The sequence below is a fragment of the Carassius gibelio genome, chromosome A7 (assembly GCF_023724105.1).
Source record: "Carassius gibelio isolate Cgi1373 ecotype wild population from Czech Republic chromosome A7, carGib1.2-hapl.c, whole genome shotgun sequence".
NCBI lineage: Eukaryota > Metazoa > Chordata > Actinopteri > Cypriniformes > Cyprinidae > Carassius > Carassius gibelio.
In genome coordinates, this window is record NC_068377.1 from 23,355,700 (window position 1) to 23,371,325 (window position 15,626).

Below are 15,626 nucleotides of genomic sequence, written 5' to 3' on the forward strand. Positions count from 1 at the left end.
GAAAGGGATATAAAGTCATGAATGAGTATTTTCGGACTGGTTATGTTTATGTTTACAAAAATCTAACAATATGGATGGGAGAGGCTGATCAGAGCTGATTAGGGTACACTTACATTGTTGAGCAACAGACAACCAATAATAAACTTATTACCACACTATGCTCATGTGCTTTTTTTACAATTAAATGTGAACAGTGTTGAACATGGAACAAGAAAACACCGGGTTAAGAAAACAGTTTCAAATGTTTAAAACCGACAGGCCTGATTTAATTCAAGAAAACAAGCCTCTCCGACTTTCTACGTGGTGCGCGTGCACTCACATATCGCTCGCTCCCGCTGGCGTCTCCTATTTCACTGCTCGGCCGAATTCTTGGATACGCTGCGCAGTCTCAGCCCATGCCCCAGCATCAGAAAAGTGCGTGTGCAAGCAGAACCAATTCCATAATCCACAAAAGCAGGATGTGTAACTGAGGAAAAGAGAACATTTGCAGTGCAGTCGGACAAACCTGGAGCTCGGAGGACACGTTGTAAAGGCCTTTTCGTCAACTTATACTCAACACACGGTCATCTCCGAACCGGGCCAAAATGATGTGCTTTAAGTTTGTCAGCTGTAGGCATGTTGTCCTCAAAGTTTTCCTCATACAGTTTCTTGCTTCCTTGCAAATTTTTGCTGCGCCCTCACCAATCATAAAGTTTCCAGGCGATGATACTTCTTTCACAGAGAAAGAAGTGGCTCTGGTGAGTGTATTTTCAACTCATTTCATATTTTTCATGAAAGCAGTTAGGGTTTATTTATTTTATTATTATTATTATTATTTAGATATTTCTACGTTTTATATATATATATATATATATATATATATATATATATATATATATATATATATATATATATATATACAATGAATTATAAATATATAAAAATAAATTATATATGTTAATTTTGGGTCCCTTAGAACTTTACTAATATTAACACAGTTATATTATTTCAATTATTTGTGCAGTATATAACTTTTGGCCTTTATTACAAATACACCATATGTTTACATGGTGTTTGGGAAAATGTGTAATGTGTAATGTATGTCTGTTTTTCATTGTTTTCTTACTTATCTTTTTCACAGCACTACTTAAATAAGTTCTATGGCTGCCCAAAAGACCGGTGTAATCTGATGTTGTTGAAGGACACACTGAAGAAGATGCAGAAGTTTTTCGCTTTACCTGAGACAGGAGAGATTGACCAGAAGACAGTAGAGATCATGAAGAAACCCCGATGTGGAGTTCCTGATGTGGCCAATTACAATTTCTTTCACAGGAAACCCAAGTGGGGACAGAAGAACGTTACCTACAGGTGTGTGTTTACCTCAAACAGTGCTGAACTGTACGTCTCCTTACTGTTTGTCAGTCACTTTAACCCTTTAAAAATATATATATATATATCATTTATAATCCTGTCAATATCAAATAATCCATTACATTATATCTTTGTAGTTTGAGAGGGAGAGTTTTGTGGTTACAAAAAGATTTATAGAAGAAACAGGAACCATATTTGTGTCAGTCATTAAGACAATCAAAAGAATGTCTTCAGCAGGACCTTTGTGGCTACTGTACCGTATAATGGAGGTGGAGTTTAAAAAGGAATAACAGATCTGATTTTATTAGGTTATAAAGTTGTGCTGACCACCGGAAATGCAAGAAATGTTTGGCCATGAAAGAATGTTTACAGTCATTGAAGGAATTGGCCAATTATCAAACACAAAATAATGATCAATAGTCTTTTGCAACCAAAAGGACAGAGTTGGGATCTTGAAGATACATGTTCTGACAGTGTTTAGTGAGTCATGACCACAACTGTTGCTTTGCCTGTAAAAAACAGACCACATACACAGATCTGTGGAAGAAATGGCTCAGCCTTAGATTTTCTGCCAGTGTCAGCCTTGCTAATGGAACAGATATTTAGATTTAATATTGAGCCTTCTTAGAGAAGTTTATATTAAGCCTAGCACCTCATTAAATGTTAATTAATATCAAAAAGCACAAACAATGTCAATAGTAAATGCAATAAAAAAAATAAAGTACAATTAATTTGCCATTGCAGACAGTTATCATTGCAGATTGGTGTGCTGTTCTAAACACTGTGTGAAGCTGTAACCAGCTGTGACTGTCGCAATTGGTTTGAGTTTGAAACCTCAGGATGCTCCCTTCAGTCTGTGAATGTGCTGTATTGAGGTCACATCTAGGTTTCACAACTCATGTATTCCAGTTATTTTGTCCACTGAAAAAAAAAACGACAACAAAAAAACACATTTTCAGTGTTTCATCAGTTGAACAGATTGTACATCTATCCCTTGCTGTCTTGTAGAATGCTATTGTCCTGTATATTGTGTTGTGGTTTGGCACTAGATAGCAGAACATTACTACTGAATGTTTCTAAGATACATGCTCTAGTAACCGCCTCAAGTACAGTTAGCATTTGCTAGTTGGTTTGATAAGTGTCCACCTGCCAAGAACATTATGTATGTTTTTTTAACATAAGTTTTTTCATTTAAATATACAACCGAGGCTTCCAAACTGTGGCGAGAGCTGTGATGAGCATTCAGCCCCTGTTGTTACTGTACATTGTAAAAGGCTGTTTCTTTTGTCAGAGGCTAGCAGTGTCTCCTGTGTCTTCCAGGGTGGTCAGAATAACAGTGTTTCACCCCATGCTGTTCTGGGACTGTTGAAGAGCTTTGGACATTCTCTTACTGAATATTAATAGAGAACCTTTTTAGTTTTTTGCACCTGCCAAATAGGTTTGATGGTGCTCCATTTTTCTGTAGGGACCATTTCAGACTGCCTTGTAATGCCAGAACAGGTTTGGATTTGACAGTCCTGGTTTTGGTTTGAGGCGGAGCTCCCTCCTTAGGAGAAAGAAACCAGACCATGCAGGTGATCAGTTGAACCCACTGTCCTCTCCTATCTGCTAATAGTTTGATGATGATTGGATTTAACTGGGAACTTGGACATCCCCTTTTTTGATGAAAAAAAAGAGTTTGTGGCAAACCATTGGCATATGAAGCATCCAAAGGTTTATTGCATACGTTACTTGAGTCAGACGATGCCATTGTGAAACATGACAGGTGGCGACTTTTTGCCTGGGCTTATGTATTCCTAATCATATGTATTCTTGAGCCACTCAAGTCATGAGGAAAAAAAGCAAATGCAGTACCTGCTTATCTGCTATAACAATATTCCAAACAATTCTGTAAATGAGTTACCTAAAGATGAAAAAAAAAAAAACTTAAATAGGTAAAAACACAGGGCATCATAAACATTTATATAAAAAGAAGGCAATATTGTTTTCATCTTCTGCAGGATCTTAGGGCACACCCCAGATCTGGATGAAGAAACAGTTGATGATGCTTTCTATCGTGCATTTAAAGTCTGGAGTGATGTCACACCTCTGAAATTCACCAGGATAATGGTCGGGGAAGCTGACATCATGATTAACTTTGGCCGAAATGGTATTTGAGAAAATCATTTGGTTCATGTCTTTCTGTAATGTGTTTCTGTACACAAGTTTCTGAACTACTGTTTTGTAAATGTACAAACCTCAGATTCATTTTTCCCCCCAAATCACAGCTCTTACATTTACTTGCTAAGTCACAGACTAACCGCAGTCACTCCAGAAAATCTTAATTATGGAGTTTCCTGCACCAGAGATTGATTTAAGTTGTGGTCTTTGGAAATACCAGCATGACTGCACAAGGCAATTACAAAGAATGCTAACAGTATTCTCACAGTGTAAATCTATCCTGAGCAGTCTGTAAATTATTAATTGTGGACAAAATCAAAAGAAAATTAAACTATACACAAGAGCCCTATTAACCGTGCAATTCCGAACTCAAAACACTAACCCCGGTGCATTGGATTATAACAATTTTTGAGTTAAATGTGTTATATTACTCGTAGAACATGGTGATGGTTACCCGTTTGATGGGAAGGATGGTCTTCTGGCTCATGCCTTCGCTCCTGGAGCTGGTATTGGGGGAGACTCTCACTTCGATGATGATGAGCTCTGGACATTGGGAGAGGGACAAGGTATGCCAGCTGTCTTGCTTCTGCTGATTTGTTACCTCTTAAAGCAAAGTACAAAATTTGTTTATCAAATGTGATATCTCTTTCTCTCTTTTGATTTAGTGGTGAAGGTGAAGTATGGTACTGCAGAGGGGGAGTTCTGTAAGTTTCCATTCTTGTTCATGGGTAAAGAGTACACCAGCTGCACCTCTCAGGGTCGAGATGATGGGTTCCTTTGGTGCTCCACCACATACAACTTTGATGAAGATGGAAAGTATGGCTTCTGTCCTCATGAACGTGAGTATCCTTTATGCTAAGTTTTACAGTAGTGTATAAATTTTACAATCTTCCCATTCAAAGTGGTGCAACGTTTAGGCCGTTATGTCTCAGACTTAATTTGGGGAAGGAATGTGGCATTGTGAATGTAATACTGTATGTCACAATCACTGACTCTTTGAGTTTTGTTCCTTCCTGTGTTTCAGTCCTGTTTACATTGGGTGGAAATGCAGATGGAGCTCCTTGTAAGTTCCCCTTCACATTCCAGGGGAAAAAATATGATAGTTGCACCACCTCAGGCCGGGATGATGGGTACCGTTGGTGTGCCACTACCGAAGATTACGACCGCGACAAGAGTTATGGATTCTGTCCTGAGACAGGTCAGTCTACAACTTTCTGTAAATCTCCAATCCAGAGCTATAATTATTTGAAATGTTGTTTTGAAATGTCATTACAGTTACTTTTAATCAGTAATGTGTCTGTTCATGCATTTGGTTTTTTAAGGCTACTCAGTCTTTAAAGCAGTTCTCTATTCACTCAGCAGACAGTAAAAGTTTCTTATTATGAGATATTTTCCATTGTGTTACCCATCTGGCATTAGCAAGTCAGGAGCACAGAACTCCTCATCTGGTTGTAATTCCCTGGGAATGCAGTCCTCTCTACCTGTGTGTGTGTGTGTGTGTGTGTGTGTGTGTGTGTGTGTGTGTGTGTGTGTGTGTGTGTGTGTGTGTGTGTGTGTGCGCTTAATAAAAGCATCACAAAAACAAGTCCAGTGGTGCAAGCCATCACTTTAAATAAGAACTTTGGAACACAGTCCCATATTTTTGCTGAACTTTAATGAAACACAGCTCTGTTTATGCCATGAAACTGGTGTGACCTTCATTCTGAGTCTGTCGAGTCGGTGTGATTCAGACTGTTGAGTCTAGTGAAATTGAGAAGGACTCCTCCCTGATGCCTCTCTTAGCTCATGTACTGTAGTTTTTCTTTAGGTTCGAATGCCATGATCTAATATGTGGGTTTACAGCTTGTGTTATAGCTTGTAAAATCATATAACAGATATGCACACTCAATCGTAACAGTTTCCATATCACTGCTTATTTTGCCTCTCCTAGTGTTTTAGCTGTTGTTAAGCATTTTATTTATTTATTTTTAAATTTTTAGAAGGTTGTAAATCAAATGTTAATCATAAACCGTCACTGCTTTTATAACACAAATTTTATCATTATCAACCTTTAACGTTTTTGGTATTCATTTATCTTAATTATAGCCATGTCAACAGTCGGAGGAAATTCAGAAGGGGCACCCTGCGTCTTCCCTTTTAAATTTCTTGGCAATACTTACGACTCCTGCACCACGTCCGGACGCAGTGATGGCAAGATGTGGTGTGCCGTCACCAAAAGCTTTGATGACGACCGCAAGTGGGGGTTTTGTCCTGACCAAGGTAGCATAGTGATTTTGTGTCATCATTTGTGTAATTTGTAGCATGCAAAACATATTCAGTTGTTCTGGTGTCAAAAAAAAATGTAGATTTGCACACACGCAGTCACTTCCTGACTCTTTCTCTCTTGTTCTATGCTATACTTGTTATATAATTTAGTCAGATAAATAAATTGATCTCTCTCCATCTCTTTTTCTCAGGCTACAGTTTATTCCTAGTGGCAGCCCATGAGTTCGGCCATGCCCTAGGTTTGGAGCACTCTGAAGACCCTGGAGCTCTCATGGCACCCATCTACACATTCACTAAAACCTTGAAGTTGTCTGCTGATGATGTTAAAGGCATCCAGGAGCTCTATGGTGAGCATGACGTCTGAAAGACAATGCTGAAATTATCAGCTTCAACTTATGCAATTTAGTACTTACATTAAGTTCATCATATATGTTTTTTCGGATGATTATATTTATATTTAAAGTATTTATAAGTATTTTTGTCTCCTTTATTCCTCTTAACACTTCTCTCTTTACAGGTGTACCAACAGACAAACCACTACCCACTGAACTCCCACCGGTCACACCAATGGATGTATGCAATGAAAACATCATATTTGATGCTGTAGCCCAGATCAGAGGAGAGACCTTCTTCTTCAAGGACAGGTAACTAAGGGCACCCAGTTCACAGAAAGGCCTAAATGATGTTGTTAATGTTAACCTTATTTCCGAGGTGAATAGAAATAACAGGGTATATTCAGGCAGGATCACAGTACTGCTTACTTTTGCCTTTTGGTCTACGAAATATCTATGCAATAATTTGACCGGTTGAATAAAACACCATGATTCACAGCAGAAAATACCAGGCGCACAACTGCGTGTAGGAGTTATTTCATTTTAGCGTTTGCTGGCAAGGATCGCTCAGTTCATCTTTTTTCAGTGGTTTCAAAATCTTTTTGCTTGCATGCACAGGAAATGGACCCATGGCCATCTGGGGAAAACTTCATGACCCAGTTTATCTGCCTATTAAAAAGCCTCAGCATATCGTTTTGAAATCAGTATGGCTGGGAGAAATGGCTTTATGGTGGTTGGAATAACAGGATGACGATTTAAACAGGAGAAGAATCATGCTAATGCTTTAGCCACATTGTTAGTCCAGAAATCAAATGAACTCAAAGAAAGTAAGTGGTGGCAAGAGTAGACAGGGGAAAGTCCACAAATCTGATCCCACATCCCAAAATCAAAATACCTCAACATAGACATTACCATATCAGGGGGCATTTTTATTCCTTGGAGCGCATTGTTTTTGTCTGGCTGAGTTTTGCTAGGATGATTAAGTGGGAGACTAAATATGCTGACTGCTTTAATGTAGTACATGATCATGACCAAGTAAACATTTTCCTCATCGTTGACTACAGACATTACAAATTGTTTACCTTAAAACGCTCAACTGATAATTAGTCTAGAATCTCTGTTATACAGTAGTGAAAGTCATGACATTTACCAGAATTGGTGCTCTGCATTTAACCCATCCAAGCGCACACACACAGCAGTGAGAAGTGAACACACACCCAGAGCAGTGGGCAGCCAGCACCAAAGGAGCAACTGGGGGTTCAGTGCCTTGCTCAAGGGCACTTCAGCCATGAGTATTGAGGGTGGAAGAGAGTGCTGTTCATTACCCCCCGCCAGCTCCTGCCAGCACCCAGACTCGAACCTGTGACCTTCGGGTTACAAATCCAACTCTCTAACCATTAGGCCACAGCTGCCCTCTTAGTACCATTCTACTACAGTATTGATGTTGCTTGGGTTATCCTGCTTATGTGGGTGCCCGAGAAACAATCTAAATAAAATGACACGTAATACGTCCATTTAAATATAATTTACTCTTTGAATTTGCTCATTTGTATTTTTCAGTTTTGAAATACTATCCATGCTCCACCCTTATTACTTATGTAATCAAAAGGTTAATGTCAAGTTTATGTGGGGTCTCCAAAGCAAATATAAGGATAGTATAAAGAGTGCTGTCATGGGTTTTGACCAACATGCTCAGGGGTCAGGAGTTCTGGAACGAAAAAGAGCCACCCACTATTCTACACACACTTCCAGTTTTAAAGCTGACTGCTATGCGTTTATAGATCATCACAGGACCACACACATGCTGGATGTGAGCGCCTGTCTGGATTGCAATCAGTGGGCTCTTATAATCTCTAAATTCTGATCTAAAGTGTCCAGATCATGTTGATTCCAAAAATCTAAATAAAGCCTGACTTTTCCTTTATCTGTACACTCTTATTTCTCTCTGACAGAGGAAAATGGGGGGAAATGTAATATTCACACCCTTTCCCCATCTTAGAATGTTTATTCATTATTTGCTTTACCTATGCTTTTGTTCAAAACTATTTATCTGCTAATTTATTTATTTGTTGGCTTGTTTGTTTAAAATAAATATGCAACTATTACAATTGTTTGTAATAGAAATGTAAAAAGTCTTAAAATTCTAGTTTGTAGATTTATAACACAAAATACTTCAAAAAACGTGGTAAAAGGCTCAATCAATCCAATTATTGATATAACTTTGCATCATGGCGATTCCTGTCTATGGTAGTTCAGCTTAAAAATCAATCTTCTCCAAGTGACTGATAAATATGATTTGTCTGTGCAGGCAAGGAGTCAAATGGTTCAGCAGTGGAAATGCCATTATCATAGAGTTATGATCAAATTACTGTGAATCTGAGGTTCCCTGGAACTGCAGTTCTCACTATACTGTGTGGGCAAAATGAGTTGAGATCTCAGATATTCACCCAGCTGGATAAATCCGACAGCTGTTTAAGCCATTTCACAGAGGAAAAGGGAGAAGTAGAGAGTTAGGCCAGAGAGTTCACCCCCAAAAGGTTAACTAATGTTTTGTTTATTCAGCTGGACTAGAAAGTCTTTATTTTATCTAATCTTTGGCTCAGGTTTATAAGCCAAAACTGAGGCATTTGATAAAATGAATTCTTCTTCTGTCTCACATTGTTTCATTTCTAAGACAGCTGCAAATTAGAGCTGAACTCAGCTAGTGTTTTAACAACAAGAGTGTTCTGTTCTTACATGTTTCATTGCATAGGCAGAGAAGGGAGGGATGTCCAGAAGTGTTTGCATTAGAAGAAGTGGAACTTTGAGGCAAAATGTTGGATTACAGTTCAACTCTAACCTAGTGCTGTGATCTGATAACTACTGACGGAGGCTGTGTGCCGCTCACAGAAGCTTTTCTTCACTCTAGTGAACTGTAGTTACTCGAAAGACCTGAGATCTCTGTCTTCTTGTCCAAGAATGAACTCTTTTGGTCTTTTGAAAAATAGGTCAGTGGAAAGAGGTCTGGGGTATTGTTTTTTTTGGTTTATCTTAGGGCAGCAGGCAAGTTTGGACATGTCCAAATACCTCTTAAGTCATTCTTCAGCCATAATAAGAAACATCTGCTCAGTGAATCACCTCACTGTAGCTAGAGTTCGACACACTGGTCTCTTTCTATCTTGCTTTCTATCTTACTTGCTTAATTTATCTCCATTCTCATCCTCTTTTACTCAGTTCAGTTCTAAATTGCTAACTTAGCATGACTATAAATGATACAATATTGCCAAAGCTTAGTGTGTATGTACAAAAACATTATATATATATATATATATATATATATATATATATATATATATATATATATATATATATATAAATTAAATGAAAATTTAAACAGTTTAATATTTCCAAAATGTTATTATATTACTGTGATTTTCATTTAATCATTATATTTATATTTATATTTATATATATATATATATATATATATATATATATATATATATATATAAAATGATTAAATGAAAATCACAGTAATGTAATAACATTTTGGAAATATTACACTGTAACCGTACTCTTTTTCTTTTTATGTGCACATGCATATTGTTGCCCTGTCTAACTTTAACCCCTCCTGTTACAGATTCCTCTTCAGGACTGCTGACGTCAAGAGGAAGCCAACAGGCCCCATGCTGGTGGCTACATTCTGGAGTGAACTTCCGGAGAAGATTGATGCAGCTTATGAGAATCCTCTAGAGGAGAAGACGGTCTTCTTTGCAGGTAAAGGACAGAACTGGGTGTGACACTTGCGTTTGATGGCAGTTAATACAACAGTGCAATGTTATATAATCCAATTTAATCCATAACAGGTTGCAATTTTTATTTTATTGTTTTGCAGTTTAACTTAGCACAGGACCTACCAAATCTAAAATATCACGCATTTATATATTTTATTCACAATCCATCTCCATATACCCGCACTCTTCACATACTGGTACCATAAACAGAGATGGGATACAGTTAATATAATAATATATATAATATATACTTGTTAGACTTTAGATTGTAAAATGCTTTTGGAACCTGGTATCAATCAAATCCAGTCAAGAATAAGATAATAAGATTATTAATTAGAAATTAATAGGATACATTCAATTGATTAAAAGTGACAAATACTTTTATAATGTTACCACAAAATGTGTTAAAGGGGTCATATGATGCGATTTCAATTTGTCCTTTCTCTTTGGAGTATTACAAGCTTTTGGTGCATAAAGAAAATCTATAAAGTGTTAAAGACTGAAGTCTCAAATCCAAAGAGATATTCTTTATAAAAGTTAAGACTCGTCCACGCCCCCTAAAACGTCTCTAACACGCCCCCACATCTCTACGTCACTATGTGGGAAGATTTGCATAAGGCCGTCCCCAAATGTTCACGCAAAGAAAGAAGGCGTACCTTTTATCCTCATTGTAGTATTTCTGTTGCTCCACCGCCATGTCATAGACGCTGTGTGTTTCACTGTGAAAGCAAAACTATTTTGTTTGGCCTTCCAAAATAATATGATATCCGCTTCGTCATGTCATAACTGTGCAAAAACATTCAAAACTCTTACACACCCATTCAAAGTTGTAAATGTTTTGTAAATTGGTGAAAAATATTGTGTGTGTGTGTCTGTGTCATAAAAAATACAATTTGTATTTAAAATATTTTGAATTGTTTCTGTAGGTGATGAGATGTGGGTATATTCTGCCAGTACTCTGGAGAGAGATTATCCCAAGAAGATCTCCAGCATGGGTCTTCCTTCAGATTTGCATCGAATTGATTCTGCCTACTCCTTCCACAAGAACAAGAAGACTTACATATTTGCTGGAAACAAGTTCTGGAGGTAATCTGTTTTTAAATATCTCTCAGCATCTGTGGGCTTAATAAAGTATGTGTTCACTGTGATTTAATGAGCAAATTTGTTCCTTTAAAAAACTAAAGTTGTGAATTGTTAAATTCTTTTTCCACAGATGTAGAAATGATTTTATTAATTTATAGCAGACAGACAGTAACATTTCTACAGATTAGTTAAGTTCTTGAGAAGGCTTTTTTCACTATTTTTTCACTTCAAGTATTTTTCCACTTAAGCCAAATGATACTGGATATAATAAGGACAAGACTATATATAAATAACTCAGACTGTTATATCCTTGAGACTGGAATTCACACATGCTTTTACAACTACACACCTAGGAGTTTCAGGGAATTTCAAAGTTAAGGAAAAGTAGAAATATGTTGATTATAATGTTCACTTTCTCAGATACAATGAAGCCAAGAAAAAGATGGATCCAGACTTCCCTAAACTTATTGCAGACTCTTGGAGTGCTATCCCTGATGACCTAGATGCTGCTTTCAGTCTTAATAGTGATGGTAAGAAACTAATGGCCAAGCACCTTGCTTCAGATTCAGCTTTGTCTCTGGTATTCCTCTTCGGAGAAAAGCTGGCCTCTACCCAGAATTAACCTTTCATCTCATTCCTTTCCCCTCTCTCACTTAAATTCTGTTAGATCTCACATATAGTTACTGATTTCTTTTAATAACTGCTTGCATTTTAGTCCTCAGTGTGTGTGCGTGAACTGGACCAAAGTGGAGCCTGGTAGAACATTCTTGGCAGTTAACTCCAACCCAATTACTGCTGGCTTTAGGCCTTCAGCAACAACAAAAAACACAGCTACATGGTTCCCCCTGCTCAAGATGAGGCATTTTTTCCAGTAACAACCTCTGTCTAAAGAGCACATAAAATCTCTAAATGAGAGAAAAGCTTAAAAGAGAGAGCTTAAAGGGTTAGTTCACCCAAAAAAATGAAAATTAGCAGACAAATCCAGTCGGAGTTATATAAAAAATTGTCTTTGATCTTTCAGTGTTGTTTAATGGCACTCAGTGGGTGTTGCATGCATCAGTCCAAAAGAAGTTAAATAAAAAGCACCCATCCATTAAAAAAAACACTGCTCCTGGGGGTAAACAAAGGCCTTCTGTAGCGAATCAATGTGCAATCAATCCATATTCAAAACATAATAATCCCTTTAATGTAGCTTGCGCCAACAGTTGTACACGTAAGTAGCTCCGGGCTGATGATGTACTGTATGGAGGACAGCTTTGCGCAAGCGCTGGTGAGTCTTGTGTAAACCAACATTTGTTAACAGGAGCAAAGTGAACAAAGTTTCCTTAATTTAGCAAAGGAAAACAAGTCTCCTCTTGGCTTACAGATATATATCGAAATCCTCCAACATTCTCCTTTATAAATCTTTGTTTTGTACTTCTAAGTAGTGACCATTGTTTTGTTCTGAGCGCATATGCGCAAAGCTGAATTCATACGTCATAAGCCCAGAACTGCTTCCGTGTACAACTGTAGGTGCAAGCTACATTAAAGTGATTATTATGTTTTGAATATGGATATTCCTTTGTTTACCCCCGGAGCTGTGTGAGACTTTTCTTTTTTATGGATGGGCGCTTTTTTTTTTTTTACTTCTTTTGGACTGATGCATGCAACACCAGCTGAGTGCCATTAAACAGCTTGAAAGATAAAAGACCGTTTTTAATATAACTCTGAACGAAGAAAGTCATTTACACCAAGGATAACTTGAGGGTGAGTAATTTTTGGGTGAACTAACCCTTTAAGGTTTTCTAACAGTTTTACGCAAGGTGCTCTGGTTTTGTTTAGGTTTACTGGAATTTACTTAACATACATGCTTTTAAACCACCCAGGTCTTTCCTCTGCTGTCACGAACACACATTTATACTCATACAGGTATACACACACATGTGCATGCCTCATAGAGCAGGCCTGTGTGGTGTCTGAAAGGTTCCTCTGTTTCTAATTAGGCTGTTGGTAGCTGAGCAAGTACAAACAGCTTCTCTAGGTTGTGAATTAGAGCCCACTCTTTAACATTTTAGATAATTTGATCACTAACTGATGGATAAATTGAGTCATTGATTTACTAAACTGTATTAAATAGACACAATTAAACCCAAATTTATTAATTTATTATATATATTTTTACACTAAAATTAATCCTTTATCAAGCACGGACATTTACATTGTTACAAAAAATATATATTTTGCATTAATGCTGTTCTTTTGATCATGTTTTTTTTTTACGGTTTTTAAAATTACTTTTTAAAATAATATTAAAGCAGAAAAACATTTGTTGTAAATCTGATTTCACAATCTTACTGTTTTTACTGTATTTTTGATCAAATATTTTTAACCTTGGTGAGCATAAGACTTCTTTTGAAAATGTTTTAAATATTACCAACCTCAAACTTTTGATTGTTTTCGTTTGTTTTTTTGAGTGAAATTAGTACATTTGCATTAAACTTAAACCTTTATTTATTTTCACATGGTATTCACACTTCTTAAATATTTTCAGGTAACAGCTACTTCTTCAAAGACTCCTACTATCTCAAAATGGATGACAGCACTCTGAACATTGTTAAAGTTGGGGAGATCAAAAAGGACTGGCTACGTTGCTGAACATCAGCAGAACATTCAGCCCTGGCACTTTTTGATGACCTTCATCATAAGATAAACAAGGGCAGCATTACCTTGCCAAATGACAGCACTCAAATTTACCATGCTGCCCCTCCTGGTTAGTCAGAGCCTATTAGATTATAACCTATCCTTGGCTAACCAGAGAGGCCTGGTAGCCTTCACTGCCTGGACCATCTCCGTATGCCAAACATAGGCAGAAAAGATTGTAATGTTTGTTGTTTTGTCATTGCGTGATATCTTCTGTTCATTTTTAATTATGAAAGAGTTAAGCTCCTACCCCTTAATATAGTCTACATGTATATCATCAGATTTAAAAGGACTTATGACATTTCCCAGTTACATATTTCCAGTTACATATAAATGTGGTGTCAGTGAGATGTATCTCCTTTTTTATACATTTGCACAGAATAAATTCATCCAGGCGGTATGTAAAAGCACAACTTTTCCTAGTCCTGATATGCAAATATGAAAGACTTCATTCAGGTTTTATTTTGTAGTAAGTACTATCCAATACAAAAAATTACTGCCTTTAATAAAAGGACACATTTTATACATGATAATTGTGTAAAAAGAAAGGCCAAACAACTGTCAAAGCATATCGGTTTTTTTTTTTTTTTTTTTGTCTTGTTTCTTTCGTCTCACGGTACAGAGAGATTCATGGCACGGGTTGCCTGAAGACTGTATAAGGTTTGTTGCATGATGGACTCATGTCAAGCAAATATCATGAATTTACTGAATAGTAATCATTTGTACCCCTTTTTTCCCTTTTTTTGTAGTTTTTTTAATTGACATGCAATCTGTTTATATTTGTAATGTTTTATTTTTATTATTTTCTATTTTGCTTTGTGCACTTTGTCACTACATCTCAAAATAAATATTAACTATCCTTTACATGGAATTTTGCCATTTAACTTTTCAGTTTTACCGGTATGTATGGTTCCCATTATTAAACGCTTTTAAAATTACTCATGTCACATTTAGACAAACAGCGACATCTGGTGGCTATTGTATAAAAAGCTGAGCTCTCAATATGTTAATGTACAGGAGCAGCCTACCACTCATAATTATCTATGGGTAAAAAGGGGGGGGGGGGGTAGTTTGATTGGGTTGCAGGTAAATTGTAGAGTTAAGTTTACGTCCTTTTATGTTCTTAAATATCCCGTTGCTGTTTTGCTGAATGAAGAACAGCTTTAAACTATTCAGTGCGACTGTATCGAGTCGAGCATCACCGAACAACCAACAAGCGATAGCCTTGGTCTACGGTCAGAAAAATGTTTCTCAGCCCCGTTGAGCAATGATGTGTGTCAGTAAGATTTCATTAGGGCTATCGACGCGATTGGTTTAAGCTGTCAATTTATATCACTTCAGGTCTAATAAAGTGGCTACTACATGGCTAATTTATGTCCGTAAGAGGTGGGGTGTAACCAGGGCCGTGCAGAGACCTTTGGAGGGGCAGGTGCTCAAAGTATAAAAGGGGCACATGGAACAAGGTTTTAAATGGCGCTGTTCAAAATATCAATACAGCAATATATTGTGATGCATTCCTTGCGGATTCACGTATCGATATGGATGATTATGTATTGATACAGCAGCAAATGCTTTGAAGCAAAGAAACAATAAAGAAGACAATTTTAAGTTTAAAATAATAATAGCTCTGGGATTAGAAACTGAAATGTCTTAAATTGTCCCAACCTGATGGCTTTTTCTTCTCTGTTTCAGCATTAATCTATTATTTTAACCATCACTACTACTCTTGCACCTAATCAATAAGTCCACCTTAAATATTGATACAAAACATAAAAAAACTGATCCACTGGAATAAAGTGATTAATATTATTATTACTGTTGTAGTTGTTATTGTTATTATAACAAATGACAGGCTACATGTGTTATTCATCTCCTTCACACTGCACTTTGATGTCAGGTATATCATGCATTTTTTTATTGACATTGATATTTTTACATTTATTTCCAGAGAGATATTATTGAGTTTACAGGCTAAAGTGGTCTT

General features: G+C 36.9%; 1 protein-coding gene across 1 annotated transcript; it reads left to right on the forward strand.

Annotated features, from left to right (window-relative positions):
* The first annotated feature begins 307 nt into the window (after positions 1 to 307).
* On the forward strand, positions 308 to 14,506 carry LOC128016865 (72 kDa type IV collagenase). Its single transcript, XM_052601723.1, has 13 exons — positions 308 to 737; positions 1,121 to 1,347; positions 3,351 to 3,499; positions 3,948 to 4,076; positions 4,176 to 4,349; positions 4,535 to 4,708; positions 5,596 to 5,769; positions 5,967 to 6,122; positions 6,293 to 6,419; positions 9,727 to 9,863; positions 10,807 to 10,966; positions 11,384 to 11,493; positions 13,494 to 14,506. The coding sequence occupies exons 1-13, from the start codon at positions 585 to 587 to the stop codon at positions 13,595 to 13,597; spliced, it is 1,974 nt and encodes a 657-aa protein (XP_052457683.1). The 5' UTR covers positions 308 to 584; the 3' UTR covers positions 13,598 to 14,506.
* The last annotated feature ends 1,120 nt before the right edge of the window (positions 14,507 to 15,626 follow it).